The sequence below is a fragment of the Sinocyclocheilus rhinocerous genome, unplaced genomic scaffold (genome assembly GCF_001515625.1).
Source record: "Sinocyclocheilus rhinocerous isolate Xijiao unplaced genomic scaffold, SAMN03320098_v1.1 scaffold429, whole genome shotgun sequence".
Classification (NCBI taxonomy): Eukaryota; Metazoa; Chordata; class Actinopteri; order Cypriniformes; family Cyprinidae; genus Sinocyclocheilus; species Sinocyclocheilus rhinocerous.
The window spans coordinates 14,960-36,343 of record NW_015665829.1 but is presented as its reverse complement, the minus strand read 5'-3'; the positions used below and the strand labels follow the sequence as shown (position 1 = coordinate 36,343).

At 38.2% G+C, this 21,384-nt stretch overlaps 2 protein-coding genes across 2 annotated transcripts in view; one reads left to right on the top strand and one right to left on the bottom strand.

Annotated features, from left to right (window-relative positions):
* The first annotated feature begins 564 nt into the window (after positions 1-564).
* LOC107731564 (integrator complex subunit 3-like) lies at positions 565-16,628 on the top strand. The gene is made up of 30 exons (XM_016542680.1): positions 565-635; positions 978-1,232; positions 1,748-1,831; positions 2,693-2,776; positions 2,886-2,999; positions 3,374-3,458; positions 3,543-3,609; positions 3,733-3,874; positions 6,166-6,295; positions 6,410-6,507; positions 6,596-6,787; positions 6,879-6,966; positions 7,198-7,277; positions 7,629-7,720; positions 7,855-7,961; positions 9,185-9,304; positions 9,537-9,666; positions 9,759-9,813; positions 9,901-10,004; positions 10,195-10,359; positions 12,195-12,348; positions 12,437-12,505; positions 12,930-13,005; positions 13,616-13,729; positions 13,811-13,859; positions 13,960-14,127; positions 15,076-15,176; positions 15,303-15,375; positions 15,481-15,634; positions 15,734-16,628. The coding sequence occupies exons 2-30, from the start codon at positions 1,149-1,151 to the stop codon at positions 15,800-15,802; spliced, it is 3,048 nt and encodes a 1,015-aa protein (XP_016398166.1). The 5' UTR covers positions 565-635; positions 978-1,148; the 3' UTR covers positions 15,803-16,628.
* A 1,268-nt stretch (positions 16,629-17,896) lies between these two features.
* Positions 17,897-21,384, bottom strand: part of LOC107731580 (uncharacterized) — a 7,069-nt gene continuing 3,581 nt past the window's right edge. The window contains exon 2 of the mRNA XM_016542701.1: positions 17,897-18,226. Coding sequence (XP_016398187.1) covers positions 18,000-18,226 — 227 coding nt within the window. The 3' untranslated portion in view covers positions 17,897-17,999. The remainder of the gene's footprint in view (positions 18,227-21,384) is intronic.

Sequence of the window (21,384 nt, the reverse complement as noted above, 5' to 3'; positions counted from 1 at the left end):
TATGCATTAAACATGCTATATATATATATATATATATATATATATAATAATTAGCCTAATTATTATAATTAGCCTACTGACCCCAAACTTTTGAATGGTAGTGTACAAAAGTTTTCTATCTTGAATAAATGCTGTTCTTTTTAACTTTTTATTCATCAAAGAATCCTGAAAAAATTATCACACATTCCAAAAAATATTAAGCAGCAATATTGATATTCGAATAATATTGCTTGTTCTTGTTATAATAGAAAGAGGAGAGACCCTATACGACTAAATGTCTGCTGTTAACACATTTAAAAGTCAGTACGCATTTGTCCAGGTTCTTTTGCTGCATCCCAACCTTTTACTTTACTGTCTGTCTGAGTTTTTCCTCACATGTTTACTCCGAAGCAGCGTTCTAGTCAAGCTGCACGCCACGGGCTTCTTTTTGTCTAACGGGTCTCGCTGACAGTGCCATCACCGCGATTGGTCAACTGCCACGTCAATCAAAACACCCAGCACGCGATTGGTATAAATGAGTCACTCCGCTCCGCCTTCACTCCGCGTTCGGAACACTTCCGCTAAACCACCATGCCCTGCGGAAGTTGAATTGTTACAGTCGGACACTGTGGAAACACTGGAGTGGTCGCGCGAAGGTGGCGATTTAAGAGTCGTAAACACACTGTAGGCGCCTAGGACTGGGCGGAGAGAGGGTTTAAATAGTTCATAATCACCACAGACCCACGGAAACAGTGAGGGAAGGGTTTCAAACAGCGCCTTAAAGAAGAGACTTCTTTAAAAAAACATTACAAATCTTACTGATCCCAAACTTTTGAACGGCAGTGTATATATATAAAATAATATCTACTACTAATAAAGTAATCTTCCACAGCATATCTGTATTTAGAATGTATTATATGCTACACTTTATAGCCTATATAATGTCTTTTAGCTTTCTATATAATGGCTTTTTGAAACACTGTAGTGGTCGCGCGAAGGTGGCGAATTAAGAGTCGTAAACACACTGTAGGCGCCTAGGACTGGGCGGAGAGAGGGTTAACTAGTTCATAAGCCCCTCAGACCCACGGAAACAGTGAGAGAAGGGTTTCAAACAGCGCCCTAAACCCCCGTCAGGTCCCGTGTGTGTGGGCGCAGCGAGGCGGGAGGAGATGGAGCCCTCGCCGGCTAAGGGTAAAGCGCAGGGTCGCCTTCTGGTGTCCACCAGCCTGGACGCCAAAGATGAGCTGGAGGAGGTAGGGCTCGCCTCATTCCCATCGGCCGTCAACATACGTGTCAGTGCGTCCTTCACAGCACACATTAGCGAAGAAAAACATGGTGAAAACTAAGTACAATAACAAAAGGGCAAGCAGAATGGAGAAGTTGCAGGGATGGCTTTTGTAGTCTTTTGTTATTATTTGTCTTTATATATATAGAGACTTTATTATATATAGGCTTATTTGTTGATTCAAATATAAATGAAGGAGTTGTGGCAACGGTGTAAACATGATGTGTGCTGAACATACAATGATATCATGTCATACATGTACTGAATGACAGCTGATGGTGTCAGTGAGTCTCTTTCTGCTGGGGAAGGTATTAAAAATCGATGCAGTCATGCCTTTAATTGAGATTAGACTATTTATGCATGAACTATTATTGGGATCTGCAGTGTTATTTTGTTTTTGGTGTTTTTGGCATGCATTCATATTGCTCTGTAATGTACTCACCAGTTTGTGTGTGTGTGTGTGTGTGTGTGTGTGTGTTTCAGCGCCTGGAGAGGTGTGTGAGCATCACTACATCTATAACCAATGGACTGTCAGAGCGAGAAGCCAATGATGCTATCACTGCTCATGTGAGTTTATCAGTTACACCCACTTATAATAACACATCAGGATTCACACAGCATAAAAACCTGGACATAGAATGGCATTTTAAAGCTGTGATTTTCAGGCCTGGAAAAATAATAGAATTTAGGAAAAGGCTAAAATGAATTAACTTTTTTCTAGTTGTTTACTCGCCTGTATGATGTTCTTTTTGAGTGCTCGTGTAAACAACACCATGTCTACATAACTTTAAGCTGTCTGTTGACCATGATTGGTGACATTTGTATAGTAAATATGGTAATTTATATTTAGCACTTGACATAGAAATAGACACCTGCTCCACTAATCTCTATAAATGAAATTTAAAAAGAAAATAATTTAAGTCATTTTTTCCCCCCACCAGTTATCAGTCAGCTGTAAATGAAGAAAATTTCACTGTCTGTTTTCTATTTGAATATATTTTAAAATTTAATTTATTCCTGTGATGCAAAGCAGAATTTTCAGCATCATTACTCCAGTCTTCAGTGTCACATGATCCTTCAGAAATCATTATAATGTGCTGATTTGTTGCTCAAGAAACATTTTTTTTATCAGAAAGAAGAACAGCATGACGTTTAGCCAAGGTCTGCTGGTTAATGCATATTGAGCCGTGTTGCTCCCGTGAGATACATGGGATCGAAATTTTCCTGCAACTTGTAATTTCCTGTTCCGACTCCGCTTTCTTCTCTTCAACATTTCATTCATGACTGACTTGAAATTTGAGATCAATAAAAGTGGCTAAAAGGACGAAAATAAAATTCCAAAACAATTTGAGAACACTTTAAAGAAACATGCTTTATTTCGAATGATGATGATGCTGTTTAATGGAGATGGTGTGTGTGTGTGTTCAGGTGTGTAAGGGTCCACAGCAGCATGAGGAGGTGTGTCTGGGTCTCTTCATGCTTCTGCTCACAGAGCCCCCACAAGCACAGAGGGTACGTTGATGCTTACACTAGATCTGATTCACATGAATGTCACAGAAAGCTCTTCTACTCACACTGTTCTCCAAGAATCCCACCATTAACATAGTGTTGTGTCCTGCAGTGCTACAGAGACCTGACGTTGGTGAATCGGGACGGCATGAACGTGGTGCTCATGAAAATCAACCAGATCCTTATGGAGAAGTTTCTTAAGCTGCAGGAGGTGTGCCGTACACAGGTGGGCTCCCATCTGATGTCATTTACACTGTTTGGGATTAAAGGAGCTATTGATGAGTGGTATTTTAGAATGATTTATTTGGTCATTTTGTTGTGTCCTTTTGTCTCTTTTATTGTTTGTTTTTTTTATATATATATATATTAATTAATTTGTAAAAATTTACCTTTAATTTATTTTATTTTCAATTTAAACTTAATTATATATAATTTAGTTTCCAAAGCAACATTTCAAATTTTCATGCAAGTTTAAGTTTCTCCTCTGATATTTATATTTTGTTTTGTTTTTTTATTTCAGTTGACATTGACAATTTTTACTAGTATTAGTTTTAGTTAACAATAAAAGCACTGATGAGGTCTCATCTTCTGTGTGGGCAGCTGGTGTGGTTGGTCAGAGAGCTGGTGAAGAGCGGAGTCATTGGAGCAGATGGAGTTCTCATGACGCTCATGAAACAGATCGCTGGTACGTTCAAGCACTAATGCAAATCATGCTATGTTATTACCAGCATATCCCTACATCCTGTGTCTAACTTGTGTCAATCTGCAGGGGGAGACATATCCAACAAAAACCTGTGGTTGGCAGAGAGCGTGTTGGAGATGTTAGTGGAACAGAGGTGAGAAGTTGAGTCAAACAGCATGCAGCGTGATTGTTGCACTGTGAGGGGTAACTACGTCCATGCTAATAGACCAGCGTGAGTTTATTGTCAGTTGCATGAATGTGTTTGTGTGATGGACAGGGAGTGGGTGCTGAAAAGTGGGATGTTAGTGGCCATGTCTGTGTACACGTACCTGAGGCTCATAGTGGACCATGGGACGCCAAACCTATTGCCCCTCAGACAGAGAGAGGTGGACTTCTGCATCGGTCTGCTCCGAGAGAGGGTGAGTACTGGAAAGACTTCAGATCTTTTAAGAGTTACATGAAGTACACGGCTAAAGTATTTTTGAGGACGTTTTGTTCGTCTCTGTTAATCATTCAACCCTATAAACCTACTTGGTTGTATTTGATAAGCAGATTTCTAAGGCCTCTAAATTCAAAACTTTACTGAAAAACCTGTTGTACACAATCTACTACATGCCGTCTGATTGATAGTTCATTCTTTTTTAGGAAATTAAAAGGCCTTTTTTTTGTTTTTTGTTTTTTTTAAGGTAAAAATGGCCCCTTTCAGGTCGTGGTTCACGTGTCTTTCTGCTGTGAAATCTTTACTAGTTTTTGTGAAGTAAATGTAAGGATAACTTTTATTTTGTTAGATGAACACATATTCGACTCAAAAATCAAATTTGATTCAACAGGCTTTTGAGGAATGTTTATTTGTTATCTCTCAGTCGTTGTATTGCATTGCATTTGATGTTTTGACAACCACAATAAAAGCTACACAGCTTTGATCATAAAACTAAGCATTAAGATATCTCCTTACTAAGATGTATTATTGGGAGATGTAGAGTGACAACTGATATTTATGTGATTTTATGTAAGTCTCTTATACTGTTATAAAGATTGCACCAAATTGCTTGAGGTGTTTTTTTTCCCTCCTCGATTATGATTACTACCTATTTTCACTATATCATACTGTATGAGCCATAAAAGCCTGAAAAACTTCCATGCAATATTTTCCGTACAATTATTTAATATATTAAGCTTGATTTTTGACTGATTGTGTAGATGGGATGTGGTTATCCCACATTACACATTGAGCCATGATGCGAAACTTTGAATCTGTTTCACAGCATATCTTAATTCCCTTATCTGAATCAAAAGCAAAATAGGCAAGAAATGAAAAGAAAGCTAAATACTTTTTTTATTCAGAGTGACTCGCCATAGACTAATTTCAAGGGCGCACCCCCTGGAGCCTGCAGAGGTGAAGTGTCTCGCTCAAGGGCACTAAAGCAGAATTGTGATGTCTGTATCTGGGTCAGCAGTTCCCAAGAGAGCACCTGGGATTTAACTTGTGACTTGGGCTTGGACCAGCTGTGATTTCAATTAGACTGCCATCAATTATTCAGCAGATTTATAGACACCATGAAATCGAAATTGACTGTACGTACCTTATGTAAATGTTCCTGGTCTTTTAGTGCACTGGGGCTTCAACTAACAGTGGTTTTGATAATCAAATAATGGTTACATGATATGCGGGTAAACAAATAAAATATTTATATCTATAATATACACTGCTGTTCCAAAGTTTAGGGTCAGTAAGATTTATTTTTTATTTTTTTCAGTCTTCAGTGAAATCATGATAAATTTTTACTAGGTTAGGTTCTTTGACTAATAGAAAGTTCAAAAGAACAGTATTTATTTGAAATACTCTGTTTCCATCCACTCAAATTCTAATGTATAAAACATTATTTTTTCTCAGTGAGTATTTTATTTCACGTGCACATTACACATTACAGATGTTATTGCTATTTTAAAATGCAGTTTATTCCTGTGATTCAAAGCTGAATTTTCAGCATCATTCAGTCTTCAGTGAAATCATGATACATTTTTACTAGGTTAGGTTCTTTGACTAATAGAAAGTTCAAAAGAACAGTATTTATTTGAAATACTCTGTTTCCATCCACTCAAATTCTAATGTATAAAACATAATTTTTTTCTCAGTTAGTATTTTATTTCACAAGATTTATTTTTTATTTTTTTAATGCCCAATGAGGCTGTATTTATTTTTCAAAAATACAGTAAAAACAGCAATTTTGTGAAATATTACAATGTAAAATAACTGCTTTCTATGTCAGTAAGATTTATTTTTTATTTTTTTAATGCCCAATGAGGCTGTATTTATTTTTCAAAAATACAGTAAAACAGCAATTTTGTGAAATATTACAATGTAAAATAACTGCTTTCTAGTTTAATATATTTTAAAATGCAGTTTATTCCTGTGATTCAAAGCTGAATTTTCAGCATCATTCAGTCTTCAGTGAAATCATGATAAATTTTTACTAGGTTAGGTTCTTTGACTAATAGAAAGTTCAAAAGAACAGTATTTATTTGAAATACTCTGTTTCCATCCACTCAAATTCTAATGTATAAAACATAATTTTTTTCTCAGTTAGTATTTTATTTCACATGCACATTACACATTACAGATGTTATTGCTGTTGTTGCGGTTTCATCTTTTGTTGCCATTCACTGGCGTTTCATGTTTTTAAATTGCTGCGTGTTTGTGTTTTAACAGTTCATGGAGTGTTTTATCATGGGGAGGGATCTGGTCAGACTCTTACAGAATGTGGCTCGTATTCCTGAGATGGATTTGCTGTGGAGAGACCTGCTGCACAATCCTCAGACCCTTAGCCCACAGTTCACAGGTGTGTGGGAGGGAATTTCTACAGTAATGCATCAGTTTTGGACATAAATAGTATGCACAGTAAAATCTGTGTGTGTGATATTAAACTGGCGTGTCTTGTCCCTTCCTGCTGCAGGTATATTGCAGCTCCTCACCTCTAGAACCTCACGCAAGTTTCTGGCCTGTCGACTCACCCCTGACATGGAGACCAAGCTGCTGTTCATGACCTCACGGGTAAATACTCACAAACACTGACACCTAACACTGAAACCTCAATACGTTCATGACTTGAAAGTCAAACACTTGCTCTTCCTGGCTGCAGGTTCGGTTCGGCCAGCAGAAGCGCTATCAGGACTGGTTTCAGCGGCAGTATCTGTCCACAGCTGAAAGCCAATCGCTGCGCTGTGACCTCATTCGTTACATATGCGGTGTGGTTCATCCATCCAATGAAGTGCTGAGTTCTGACATTCTGCCGCGCTGGGCGATCATTGGATGGCTCCTGACTACCTGCACGGTAAGCAAGTACTAAAAACATTCCGAATTTTCTGGATGTCATTTTGGATTCCATATCAACGCTAAAGGTTTAACTCCGTCTCTCTCTGCAGTCTAATGTTGCTGCATCTAATGCCAAACTGGCCTTGTTCTATGACTGGCTGTTCTTCAACCCAGAGAAAGACAGCATCATGAACATCGGTAAGAGAGGCAGGAAGCCATTATTGAGTCATTTAGATTTGACTTCTTAAACAGACATGTACGAACCACATGCTTTGCCTTAACCCAGTCACTGATGCTCTGCTTTTATTTTCCTTTGATATCTGTCTCTCTCTCTCTCTTTCTGTCTCGCTCTCTCTCTCTGTCTCTCTCTCTCTCTGTCTGTCTTGCTCTCTCTCTCTCTCTCTGTCTCTCTGACTCTTGTTTTCTCAGAGCCAGCCATTTTGGTGATGCATCACTCCATGAAGCCACATCCTGCTATAACAGCCACACTACTGGACTTTATGTGTCGGGTGAGAAACTCTTTCTTAGTTCTTATTATTATATCATTATTATGTCAGTTCTTATTATCTTAATAATATTAACAGATTTAGATTTTAATAATGTATTAGTAAATGTCTAAAATTAATAAATGCTTTAGAAGTATTTTTCATTTGTTAGCTCATGTTCACTAATGTAGTTAACAAATGGAAGCTTATTGTAAAGTGTTACTAAAAAAAAAATAATAATAAACGTTTTTGCTGCTGCAACTAAAACAGTGTGTGGGGGAAATTATAATAACCAATAATATCACAGGAAGTTCTGTGTGCTGTGAATGTCAGTCTTTTAAATCTTGGGTTAACCTGTATTTTATTCCACTTCAGATCATCCCAAACTTCTTCCCTCCTCTTGAGGGTCAAGTGCGGCAGGGCGTGTTCAACTCTCTCAACTTCATCATGGAGAAGAGAGTTCTGGCGTGAGTTTAACACACACACACTCATTAACATGTGCTCATAACAGACACTTCATCAAGAATTCCACCACTGTGTCTCTGCTGGTTTAGGGATGCTTTCTGTATAATGATCCTGACTATGTCTCTTGCTCTTTCAGTAACCTAGCACCTCTGTTTGACAACCCTAAACTGGACCGTGAGCTGCGGTCTATGCTGAGAGAACGCTTCCCAGAGTTCTGCAATTCCCCCTCACCGCCCACTGAAGGTCAGAGCTCCTCATCACTGATTCATTGCCAGTCATGTTAAAAACAAAAGCTCCAAACCAATTTAGTACACCAGAAATATTATACAAAACAGGCATTCTTTTTTTTTTTCAGCGTACTATGATTTGGGATGCACTAAACTTGCATAAATCTTGATAAACCTCTTTTGCTGGGAAGAGGGATTTGAGACTTTTTTTGAGTGGTTCTGGATAAATGACAATGAATGTGATGCCAAAACGTCGCACCACTACACTTAAAAAAAAAAAAGAAAAAAAAAAGTTGTCACCCTTATATAAAAGGTGATCAAATTCATTTTAAAAATTAATTTACCATGCATGCAAATGCATATACTGCTCAATAACAGAGTCTTTTGTTTTGAGTCTTACTACTGTTATCTAATTTCCCCATCTCATCAGTGAAGTAAATACTTGAGTAGAAATATGAGTGTGTGCAGTGGTCCTCAATATTTCTGACTCTTTGTCAAGGACTTTATTTGAAGGCCCTACGAGATATTTCTGGTACTTTGCTGTAATGACAAAGCTGCTCAGTTTCAAACTGTTTTAGTTAGATAAAATTAAACTAAATTAAACAAATTAAATTAAAATTAAAAAAATGAAATTATAATTGAATTAAACATTTTAATAATTAAATATTATTCGTTATGTATGTCTATTAATATTTAATTAATACTTTTAAATTAAATAATTCAAGTAATTAATTTCTGTAATTCCAGAAGTTGGTCTTTTGGGGTGTACACTTTTATATTACCAATAAATTTACAACTTATCTAGTCATTTGTGATTACAGGGATTGATTTATTTTTATTTATTTATTTATTTTAATACTCTTAACAGCATTTTTTTTATATTTGAGACGATAAATTATTTTACAGCTTGACATGACTAGTAATCTTTATATTCATTATAAAAATGTCATTGACAATAATATTTTATTAATTTCCATAACTTTTCCAGGTTGAGAAATCACACTTTTATAATTCCATATATCCTGTTTGTTTGTTTTTTGTTGTTGTTGTTTTTGTTGTTGTTTTTAGACTGAAGGAATTCTGGTTCTTAAATTAAAATTAAGAAGGAAGCCTGTGTAGTTTGTAATAGAAATATTACAATTAAGATCCAGCAAGGATTATAACATTACAAACCACAATCTCAAAAGTCAGTGGAATGAAATTCTGCTTGAGTTATGGCATGCTTTAATCTTTTTGTAGTAAAAATGGAGGAATCGGTTCCCTTGGAGATGGACAATCATGTGCTTGATAAGGAGGATGGTTGCTATGACAACACAGATGCTACCTTCAGTGATGATGAGGAAGAATTGAACAACAAGGGTAATGGCAGATACACTTTAGCTCAGGCCTTCAGATCAACCAATTAGGAATAAGAGGCTCGGCTTCACAACGCTATTTCAGTTGGGATGGAGCGCATGTTCTCTGCTTTAGTATTCAATCATGACCGAATCTAGATCAGTGACTCTGGCTCAGAATGATGCCCATGACCCACTTTTGTATTTTCAGTTCATATCAGTGCTGTCATGATATATGAACTCTTGTTTTTCCCAAGGTAAAAAACGAGAGTTCAGGTTCCATCAGCTAAAGGAAACCTACATCGACGAGCCTGCTGACATCTCACCTTTTGTCGACCAATTGGACGAGGCACTTAAAGAGAGGGTTCTGCAGCTGCAGAAAGGAAGGTGAGACACATATATTATAATGACATGTATTACAGTTATAATAAGATCTCAATTGCATGATTCTCAATTTGTGCGTTTTTTTTCTCTCTCAGTGACACAGAAACACATTGTGAGGTCATGCAGGAAATTGTGGATCTTATTTTAGAGGTGAGCTTTGTTCAGGGTGAAAATTTCGATCTGAGCTTTAAATACGACTAATGATACACACACTTTTTTTAATTTGTCCTATTTCAGGAGGATTTCGACTCTGAGCAGATGTCCACTCTAGCTTCCTGTCTGGCTGAACTCTTTAAGAGTCACTTCAGAGGAGATGTGTTGCCTGAGGAGATCACAGAAGAGTATGTTTCCCTCTCTTTCTCAACTTCCTGTCGGGTCTGTTTGCACATTATTTAGTGGTTAGCTCTAGATATGTGTATTTAGTTCCAGCCTGCATTGTTTCCTGATTCCGTTCCCCTCCATATTTTCCTGTCACTATTGTTCATTTTTCTTAATGGAGAGGCTAATGGGATGCTGTGTGTGTGTGTGCAGGTCACTGGAGGAGTCCGTGTGTAAGCCGGTGTGTCTGATCTTCAGGAACTTGTGTCAGATGCAGGAGGACAACAGCGGCTTCTCTGTCCTGCTAGATCTGCTCGCCGAGCTTTACCAGAAACAGCCGAAAATCGGTTATCATCTGCTCTACTACCTCAAAGCTAGGTAGGGTCAAAAAGTCAAAATAATAACTTCCAAGTGACAAGTGATGAGCAACAAGATATATTGCCAGTCGGTTGGTTTCTGTTTTGGTAAGACCATGACACACCAAGCTGATGTTCAGCGTAGCGAAGCAGTACGGAAGTGAAGAAAACAAGCAAACAACAAACTCAAGAGGGCAAACATAGAAGGCTCTTCTCATTGTTTATCAGCAGTCCTAGCTATTCTGGTTCCCCTTGTTGAATGACAGACTACTGCCACCTGCTGGAATGGAGAGTTAATTACACTCATAAAGGCACATACAGAGTAGAGGTCTTTTCTGGTCCTAAAATCTTTACCCGACCCAAATCACTTCTTACCCGAACGTGACGTGCATAAATTAATTCTTTAAAAGGAAAAACCTGACCCTGACCCGACCCGACATGTATTTTCGAACCCAACTGGACCCGAACGTAAACGGCATTGATGTGTGCACAGCCTGCAGCCCCGCAAGTCAGTAAAGAAAATTCCCAGTGTCCTGCTGACAGATTTGGCCGCTGCTCCATGCTTTCATTTATTTATTTATTATTACTGTAAATTACATTTACATTTAAACATTTAGCAGACGCTTTTATTCAAAGCGACATACAAATGAGGACAATGGAAGCAATCAAAATCAACAAAAGAGCAATGATATGCAAGTGCTATAACAAGTCTCAGTTAGCTTAATGCAGTGCACGTAGCAAGTTTTTTTTAAATCATATAATAAATAAAAAGAAAACCGATAGAATAGAAAAATAATAGAGCAAGCTAGTGTTAGAGGCCTTTTTTGCTTTTGTTAGTCAGAAGTCAGAAAGTCAGAATTATAATTGTATAATAAATAAAAAGAAAACAAATAGAATGCAAAAAGATTAGAGAAGCAAGTGTTATTTATTTATTTTTTTTAATAAAGAATAGAATTAGAAATTAAAAAATTTAAATTATTGCCTGCCTGATGAATACAAGTTATTTCTGAGTTCGCCTTTCAGTTGTGACCAGTGGATCGGGAAATAAATGTGATAGCTTGATAAAAATTAAATCGATAGCCTAATAAATCATGGATTCTCTAGTGTTGTCTGCAACGCTGTCTCCGGCGAAGGGCTTCTGCACACAAAAAGAAAAGCCCTGCATAAACACACAGCTTAATGAAGTGAGTGGCTTTTTCTGATGGATCTCATATCTATAAGATGGGTTTCTGTGTGTGAGGTTACAAATGTTTGTTTCTTTTCTACATGCGTTTCTCAAAAATGCTCTTAACACGAACGCACAAATATGCTCCCGGATAGTTGGGTCCATTTGGAAAAAGTTACCCGAGGCCACTAATACCAAGCCAGAGCCGTGTCTGAGGCACTCGTCAAAGTTTTGGACCCAAACCTTCTCGGGTCGGACCTCGGGTTTTTGGATCCAAGTAGACCCGTGAAGACCTCTAATACAGAGCATATATTTAATTAAATCATGCCCTGTGCAATTTGATAATCGCTTTAAGCCATGATGCAAGGACCTTTTTTCTTTTGATTAATTGTGCAGCCCTACTCTGAACTCTCAGGCCCGGTTTCACAAACGGGGCTTAGCTTAAGCCAGGACTAGACCTTAGTTAAATTAAGATATTTAAGCAACTTTTACAAAAATGCCTTAGAAGAAAACATTACAGGTGTGCATCTTGACACAGAACAATGACACTGACATATTTTAAGATATGTCAGAGCAAGATATTTTCAGTTGAGACAGCTCAAACATGCATTTTAGTCTGGGACTAGCTTAAGCCGTGTCTGTGAAACCGGGGGTCAGTGTTTCATAGTAGACTGTTTTGTGCATCTTTGTAGCAAAGCAGCAGCGGGGAAGATGAGCCTGTACGAGTCCTTTGCTCAGGCCACGGCTCTGGGCGACCTGCACACCTGCTTGATGATGGACATGAAGGCCTGTCAGGAGGATGATGTGAGGCTCCTGTGTTACCTAACCCCCTCCATCTATTCAGAGGTAACACACGTCATGCTCGAACACCATGTGCCTGCAACAGAGGCTTTCACAGCCTTGCTTGACTTTTTCCTGTGTCTGTGTTGTACAGTTCCCAGATGAGACCCTGTGTAGTGGAGAGCTCCTCAACATGATCGTGGCTGTCATTGATTCAGCGCAGGTTTCAAATATAGACTTTTAAATAGAAAGTTCACCTAAAAATGAAAATTCTGTCACTTACTCACCTTTGTGTCATTCCAAACCTATAATACTTTGATTCACCTTTGAAAAACAAATGAAGATATTTTTAATGAAACCAGGGTGATTTCTGTCTCTTCATAGAAAGTCTATTATACCAAAACTTTGATGCCTCAGAAAGTTCATAAATATGAATTATTTAGTTCGTAAAGATGATCAGATTTCATATATAGCACTTACTTGACGCACGAGAACAAACCTCATTGGTTCTCGCCTGACAAGCAGGTAGGGTGTGACATGAGGGTGAGTAGATGATGAAAAAAAATCCTATTTTTGGCTGAATTTCCCTTTAACACTGATTAAATTTAGATTGCTTTTAACCTCTTACTCTTGTTTTCACCTCACAGCTTCAGGAGCTGATGTGTCACGTGATGATGGGTAATCTGGTGATGTTCCGTAAAGACTCAGTACTCAACATCCTCAGTAAGTTTACGGCGGTTTTCAAGCTCTGATGGTTGTCTGTCTGACCCCACAAATCTATGTTCAAATTGTATAGTTAAACCAAACAAACCAAGCACCAAGTTTGAAATGCCCCCCAAACTCAAGATAAGGGTGCAAAAGATACCCTTGCGTAATTAAATCTGTTACGGGTGTCACGATTAAAGTGAAATGTGGATATGAATAAAAAATTAAGTGCATAACTTGCGTTATACTTAAGTCATGGACCACTTCAGTGTTCTTTGCTCACTTTATGTATATAATTTGTTGCCAGTGTGAATAACCATGTTTTATGCTACTAAAATAACTAATGTGAGGTCTTGATTTTCTAACGCATAAAAAAAAATGCAATAAACTATTACATAAATGTTTAGCTTGTTTTGTCTGTGTAGCTAGAATATGATGATCACTGAACACATTTAAACGCATTTAATTATTAAAATATTGATTCTTAATGGAAAAATTAGTTTTTCACCCTGACAAATGTGGCATCACACAACAGATTTAATCTAGTGCTTTTATCCGTGTGAATGTGCCAGACATTCTTCCATTGCTTTGTAAAGCTCATTTTGTTCTGTGCATCTGTGTGTTTTAGTTCAGTCTCTGGACTGGGAGACGTTTGAGCAGTACAGCACTTGGCAGCTTTTCCTGGCGCACAGTATCCCTCTGGAGACCATCATACCCATTTTACAGCACCTCAAATACAAGGGTGAGCGTCTCTCTCCATAGACATGCTGTCACTCTACACATACTCACTCCACCCATAATCCTATTCTCCCTTTACTCACAGAACATCCTGAAGCTCTGTCCTGCCTGCTGCTGCAGTTACGAAGAGAAAAGTAAGTCTTTTCACTCAGATGGTTATTTATCTTGTCTTTTGTGGGACACAGTCATCTTTTTCTTTTGTTTTGTTTTGTTTTTTGCTGTGTTGTGCTGAAGGCCGAGTGAGGAGATGGTGAAGATGGTGCTGAGCCGACCTTATCACCAAGAGGACCAGTTCACCACCAGCATCCTGCGGCACTGGGCGGCAAAACATGACGACCTGCTGGGAGAACACATCAAAGCACTGCTCATCAAGAACAACAACATGCCCCGTAAACGACAGAGGTAATGACATATTCAGCCCTCTGAACTGAAAGGTGGGTGCTGAGTGTTTAAGACCCTGGGCTCGGGACACTCAAGCTCAAGTGGATTGAACCCAGGGTCTATAGCACTGGAGAAACATCAAATAGTTTAAATATTTATACTGTAAAATTAACCAATATTTTGAAGATCTTGCCAGTGGGCCAGTTTTCTGCCCACTTGTTGTCATGACTTGCAAGTATGATGGCACTAAGACAAAAATATTTAACAGCAACTCTTATTTAAACCTCTGTAGCAAATGTTGCTGGAGTTTGATTTATTTCACAAATCTATTATTAAATATCCTTCAAATAAATTATTAAACATGCTTTTGTGTGTTCATGCTAGGAATAATTATGTGGAAAATACTATTTTAAGTAAATCTTTATTTGCCCTAAACATTTTGCATCTACTGAATCGAAATAACGAATCACTATTTGTTTTTGTTTTTAAAGAAATTCATTTCATTCAGTAGGGATGCATTAAATGGAAAATATTTCTATTTCTATTTAAAATGCTTTTAAACTTTCTATTCAAAGAATCCTGAAATGTATCAGGGTTTCCACAAAAATATTAAGCAGCGCAACTGTTTTCAACATTGATAATCATAAATGTTTCATAAGCAGCAAATCAGCATTTTAGAATGATTTCTGAAGGATCATGGGACACTGAAGACTGGAGTAATGATGCTGAAAATTCAACTTTGAAATCACGGAAATAAATTGCATGTTAAAATGTGTTAAAATTGAAAACCGTTATTTAAAACGGCTATAATATTTCACAATATTACAGTTTTTACTGTATTTTTTTATCAAATTAATGCAGCCTTGGTGAACATAAGAGACTTCTTTGAAAAACATTACAAAATCTTACCAACCTCTAACTTGTTGAAATTTTTAAAGAGACACACATTTGTGTTGTGTTTTTGTGTAGTTTGAGGAGCTCCAGCAGTAAACTGGCTCAGCTGACCCTGGAACAGATGCTGGAACATCTGGACAGTTTGAGACACAATCTCAGTAACACCAAGAACAACTGTGAGTTCAATATCAAGCTCTTACAGTCCTTGAAACGCCACTAAATTCTTAGCAGCCTGGTTGTCTTTTTCACTGTTCATATTGATTTAAACAATGCTTTCTGAATTGTTCCTGTTGGTGTATCAGTCTTTTCCCAGACGCCAATATTACAGGCCCTACAGCATGTTCAGGCCAGCTGCGATGAGGCCCACAAAATGAGGTGTTTTATTTTTTTATTTGATCAGTTTATCTTTTTTTATCTTGTTTTATTCTATTTTCAAGTTCTTATTTGACTAACTGTCCATTTTTTCTTTTCTTCTGCCAGATTCAGTGATCTTTTCTCATTAGCTGAGGAGTATGAGGATTCCTCCAAACAACATAAACCTCGACGCAGAGCCCCAGCGTCTTCTCCACGATCCCGCAAGGGTGCGGCTCCTCAAACCTGCAATGATGAGGAGAGCGCGTCCAGCAGCGCTTCGGTAAATCCACACTCACAATATGACATCATAACGAAAGCCTTCAGGCCAGCACACATATTATTATGTTGTTTAAAATGCCCTTTGTTGACGCTTCTCCAGGAGGAAGAGGATTCCAAACCCAAAGCTCCCAAGAGAAAACGGAAAGGAGTAGGATCTGACAGCGACTGAGAGGACAAACCCTCGTCTCCACGCCAACCACACCCAGCATAACCACGCCCCCTCTGCGACTGTGACGTCACTGGAGACTACCTGCCAATCATCTGCTCCAGTCACTCAGGGGCAGCCTGCCCAAACACACTCCTCCTGCAGGGGCACAACTCTTTCTCTGGACTCAAATGCAGTGGAGCCTGGGAGACAAGCCTCTACAATCTCTAACCACTGGACTCCTTGGCTATTTCAAGCCTGAGAGTTTGGTTAAGTGTGAGGACGGGCGCAGTGGGGGCAGCTAAGCCTGGAGAACCTACATCCAGACTGGCATAGACTGACAGACATACAAACAAGACAGACTGCCTTAAAGGAGAGGGTTACTTAATGTTCCCCAATGGCCCACCCATAAAAATTCATGGTAATGTACTTCAAAGAGCGATTACCGCTAACGGTAGTGAACCCAGACTGTAACATGAAGTACAGGGATCTTAAACTGATTAAAGATTTTACTGCATTTGGAGGTTCATTTTGGAATAGTGGAAAGCAGATAGGCGTCTTCAGGTTCAAGCCTTTTATCTTTTCATGCTGAACAGACCTTTCCCCCGTGCCCATCATAAATAAAGATTGACGCTCTGTCCTGTTTGGACGCTGTGGCTCGTCAGAGTGGAGCCGAGACTTTACAGAGGGTCTGAGAGTTTTTATCTCATGTTTGAAATGAAAGCAGGACCGTACAAACGGAGGACTTGTTGGACTTTTTAAAGAATTCTTTCTACTGACTTATTTTCATAAAAACAGATTGTAACTATGTTAAAGGACAATGATATTAATAAAAAAAAGGGTGGAAAAAGTTTGCTTTTCTTGCCAGAATGTCACGTTTGAAGTCTTACGTTCTTGTTGGGAAGAATGAGAACAATCGTATTAGCTGTCCTCAATAATTTCTTTAGTTTCTTATTGAATAAAAACTTTGCTTACCATGAAGTTTTTTTCAATGCAATCCAACTAACTAGCAGGGTTTCCAGGTCTGTGTAACAAAACTAGCCCAATGGCCCTATCCTAAATATCAAAACATGCCATTCCCATACCTAAAATACATATTTTTATTCGCTGTTATGCATTATACACAAATTCAACTTGAAAATCACTATATAAACTAAAAAAAAACAACAAAAAAAGAAACATCCCTTTTTCATGAGAGTACTTTAAAGATAATTTTGAAAAGTTCAAATAAGCTTTATACATCTTTATTGGAAAGGGTTTAAACAATGATTTTTTGCTTGTTCAGTGAACCATAAACAATTATTGCACATGCACCTGTGGAACAGTCCTTAAGACAGTTACTGTTCACAGGTTGTAGGCAATAAAGGTAAGTTACAATAACTTATGACAGTAAAGAGACCTTTCTACTGACTGAGAAACACCAGAAGAAGAATGTGCAGGATTCTTTAACATGCCATAGTCCTGCTGCAGAGAGGCATGAGGACTGCAGATGTGGCCAGAGCAATGTCTGAAATATAAGGAGCCTAAGACAGTGCTACAGGGAGACTATTTTTTTATGTCCATGCAAATATTACATGTAACGAAATTTGCTGGAATTAAAAGGAGTTGATTTTTTTTTTTTGCAGAGTCTTGCAGTAATTATAAGCCTGGTTTCACAGACAGGGCTTAAATTAAGCCAGGATTAGGCCACAGTTCAATTAAAACAAGTATCTCTTCTAAACTTACTTTAGAAAAAAAACATTACCTGTGTGTGTCTTGAGACAGATTAATAACACTGACATGTTTTAAGATATATCAGTGCAAATGTCTTTCAGTTAAAACAGCCCAGACATGCATTTTAGTCCGAGACTAGGTCTTAGTCTGTTGCTTCTCTCACAAAAAAATAACATCTAGCAAAGTTTTATGGATGGTAGAATGAAACATACTGCTGCATTTCAGTCAAATACAAATATTAATGTCAAATCTTTAAGAAAAAAAAAACCTGCAACAGCATTTTGAAAGTATAAATCACTAAATCAGGCCATGACAAGTTAATCACAGACTTGGCAACCCTGCAAGAGTGCATCTTGGTTAGTTCACACATGGTTAGTTAAAAAACAATTAAATATGTGCACAGACTGGAATTAAAATACTTTTATTTTTGACACTTAAAATTAGTTTTCTTTGTCAAAACGCAGAAGGCAGCAGGCTGTACTAATGCTGATATCAGTTACAACTCTTTCTATAGCTTAAGTTTTAGTTTAAGGTTCTTTCTTTTGGGAGTAAGACTCCTCAAGACAGTCAATGGTTTGTTCAGGAGCAGCTCCAGACCTTCTCTCTTGGATTTCCGAGGGGAGCAACAGTCTTTTGGGCCATCCTGCAGCTTTCTAGCAGAGCCGTTTCTGTTGCTTGTGGAATTGGATGTTGAATTTGAAGATGTTGGTGAAGCCACAGAATCCAACGGCACTCTCCTTTCTGTGCATCGTCCCACAGGTTGTCCCAAGGGGTGGGATTATCAGCATTTTTCGAAAACCAATTCTAAACAAATATTATTAGTTTATTGTTATTATTATTTTAATTTTGTTGAAACTAGAGCAGGAATTACAGATTTTACCTGTAATTGTCTAAGTCCAGGGGGTTCGGAAAACTCCATGAATATAAATAAAAACACTTCCTTCTTTCTTTTTTCTTTTTAATTGCACAACTAAAGTAGTTCCGGGTAGGTTTTGATCGCATTGCAGGTCCATATCACTGCGCCAAATTATTTCAGTTATTTCAAATACTCTTGCAGCCTACCACAGCTAAAGAACCAAAACCACAAAGACGTTGAATAAATATGAGAAACAATAAGATAAAATTACACTTAACTTTTTTGATTACATTTTGAAGCACGCTCTATCTTTTTCTCTCCCGCGTGCACGCACACACACACAGATAGATAAGGACGGAAACGATCATCGGACAGAGAGCACTTGTTGTTGTCAGCGGTGCCCTGTGACTTTATCAATAAAACTACCGAGGACCGACGTGGGATTGAGTCGGCGAGGGGGAAAGTTAGGCGTTTCAGGTGATCAGTTTATGCTCTGCACTGGAAAAGCCATTGTCATTGTCATTTTTTGTTTTTTTCCCCCTTTCTTGCTAAATCAGTGATAGACAGAAATCAAAAGGTCTTCAGATGAAGTGCCTACTGCTCCTTTCATTCACGAGCCTTCAGTTTGTTCTATCCTGGACACAGATTTACGGTAGCATTAGCCTCCTATGATTTACTGGTCATAATGATTTCAGGAGAATCCAGAATAAATCAAAATTTAACATTTATTTTGCCAGGCAGGATTAAACATCAACTAAATTAATTAAAAATAATACATCACACAACTTGATCAGCAGAAAATACAAACCACAATTTAAAGCATAGTAAAAAACAATTTCATTGTTTAGGGATAAGGGAGACTCTAAGAGGGGAGCATCGAGTGAAAGACCTGGAATGCCAGGAGATGAAGGAAATAAAATTAGGAAATCTGGGGGAAGTGAAGAGTTTGTTGTGTTGTTTAAGGTTAAGGGCAATGATCAGGGGGATGCAGGATTTAGAGCATTGAATCCATTAAAGGTTACCAGTGCTTTGGAAAGTCAGATCGGCAAGGATTTTCAGGCCAAGATATTGTATAACGGAATGTTAAGAGTGTGTTGTAAAAATAGGAAACAGTATGATGATGCTAGAGGTGTGGGGAAATTGGTGGTCAAGGTGGAAGCTTTGGTTCCTAGAGGAAGTCAACAGGGAGTCAAGGGAGTGGTGTATGGAGTGTTTGCAGGTTTATCTGAGAAAGAAATCCTAGAAAACGTTAAAGGGGCCCAGGTAATTGAAGTGGTGCGATTTAAGCAAAGAGATGGAGCCGGAGATCCACCAGTTCTCTTAACGTTTAAAGATGGTATACTGCCACAGAAAGTGTTCCTAGGGAGTATGGCATATAATGTGAGGGAGTATGTTAAACCACCGTTGCGCTGCTATAATTGTCAGAGGTTTGGACATGTTGCTGGGTCTTGTCGGGGGAAAAAAAGGTGTGCAAAGTGTGGTGGAGATCATTCAATACAAAACCGTAAGGCAGAGGCTCCAAAGTGCCCTAATTGTGATGGGAATCATGTAGCAGGGTTCTACGGTTGTGAACGCTTTGTTCAGGCTAAGCATGTACAATTTGTGAAGGATCAGAGCAAGGTGTCGTATGCAGAGGCAGTTCAAAGAGTGGCAAGAGAGCGTGGAAATGGAAGATCTGGGGATGAAGTGGTGTCAGGAAGCCAGAGTATTGAGCCAAATTTGCCGTCTGCGCTTCCATCTGACATGTTGTTTTTTAATAAGGAGTCTTTTCTGTCTTTTGTTTCAGATGTGTTGGTGGGAGCTAAGAAAGCAGCTAATCGGTCAGATATTATCAGGTTAGTGGTGGAGGCAGCGGAAAGATACTTTAATGTAAAGCAGTTGCCAGACAAATTACATCAATATATGACGGAAAGTCAGTGTAAGGAAAGGTCACAGTTGTTGAGGGCTAGTAGTATGGAGGATGTTGATGGGGAAGAGGATTTGTACCCTCATTAACATCTTAATGTGGTATATACTTCAATGGAATGCCCGGAGTTTGATTGGTAATGGTCAGGAATTAAAGCGTTTTGTTGATGAATTTAAAGAAGTACCAGAATTGATTTGCATCCAAGAGACATGGTTAAAACCACGGTTAGATTTTGTAATTCCAGGATATGAATGTATTAGATTAGATAGGTCTGATAGATCAGGTGGGGGATGTGCAACTTTTGTTAAAAATGGGTTGCAGTATAGGAAAGTTGATACTAATTCTAAGATGGAGTGTTTGGTTGTGGAGATTTGGACTAGTTACAATCCTATTTCTGTGATAAATTATTATAACCCCTGTCAATCTTTGGTAATGTCAGATTTTGATGAGATAATGGAGAAGGTAAGATGTCCTGTTATATGGGTTGGAGATTTTAATGCGCATAATCCAATATGGGGTAGTGATCACAGGGACAAAAATGGTGTTATAATAGAAGAATTTTTAGATAAGTATGAGTTGGTAGTGTTAAATGATGGAAGGCCAACTAGGTATCAGATAGTGAGAAATACTTGTAGTCATATAGATTTATCAATTGCTTCCTCAAACTTAGCTACAGTAGGTGAATGGGATGTTTTAGATTCATATACAATGGGCAGTGATCATTACCCAATTGTATGTAAATTTGGTAGGGAATTGAGAAGTGAAGTAGAAGAGATAGTCCCTAGATATAATTTCTCTCAGGCTAAATGGGATAAATTTCAGGAGAAAGCTTTAAGCTTAGTAGGAGAGGTTTATAGTAAGGGTTCTGTAGATACTTGGAATACTTCCATTAGTCATATGATACATGAGGCTGCTTGTCATGCCATTACAATGAAGCAGAAACCTAAGTGCCGTGTGCTGGTTCCTTGGTGGAATAAAGAATGTGATGAAGCTGTAAAGAATAGGAATGTAGCATATAGACGATTAAGAAAATACCCAATATTGATTAATGCAATTGAGTATAAGCGTTTAAGGGCAGTAGCAAGAAGAGTTATAAGGGATGCAAATCAACATAGTTGGAGGAAGTTTTGT

Bases quoted from the DNA above. Each gene is read 5' to 3' on its own strand.
- LOC107731564 (XM_016542680.1), top strand. From the start codon at position 1,149: ATGGAGCCCTCGCCGGCTAAGGGTAAAGCGCAGGGTCGCCTTCTGGTG. The intron at 6,967-7,197 runs GTAAGAGAGGCA...TTGTTTTCTCAG, and splicing joins AGACAGCATCATGAACATCG to AGCCAGCCATTTTGGTGATG. The intron at 7,721-7,854 runs GTGAGTTTAACA...TTGCTCTTTCAG, and splicing joins ATGGAGAAGAGAGTTCTGGC to TAACCTAGCACCTCTGTTTG.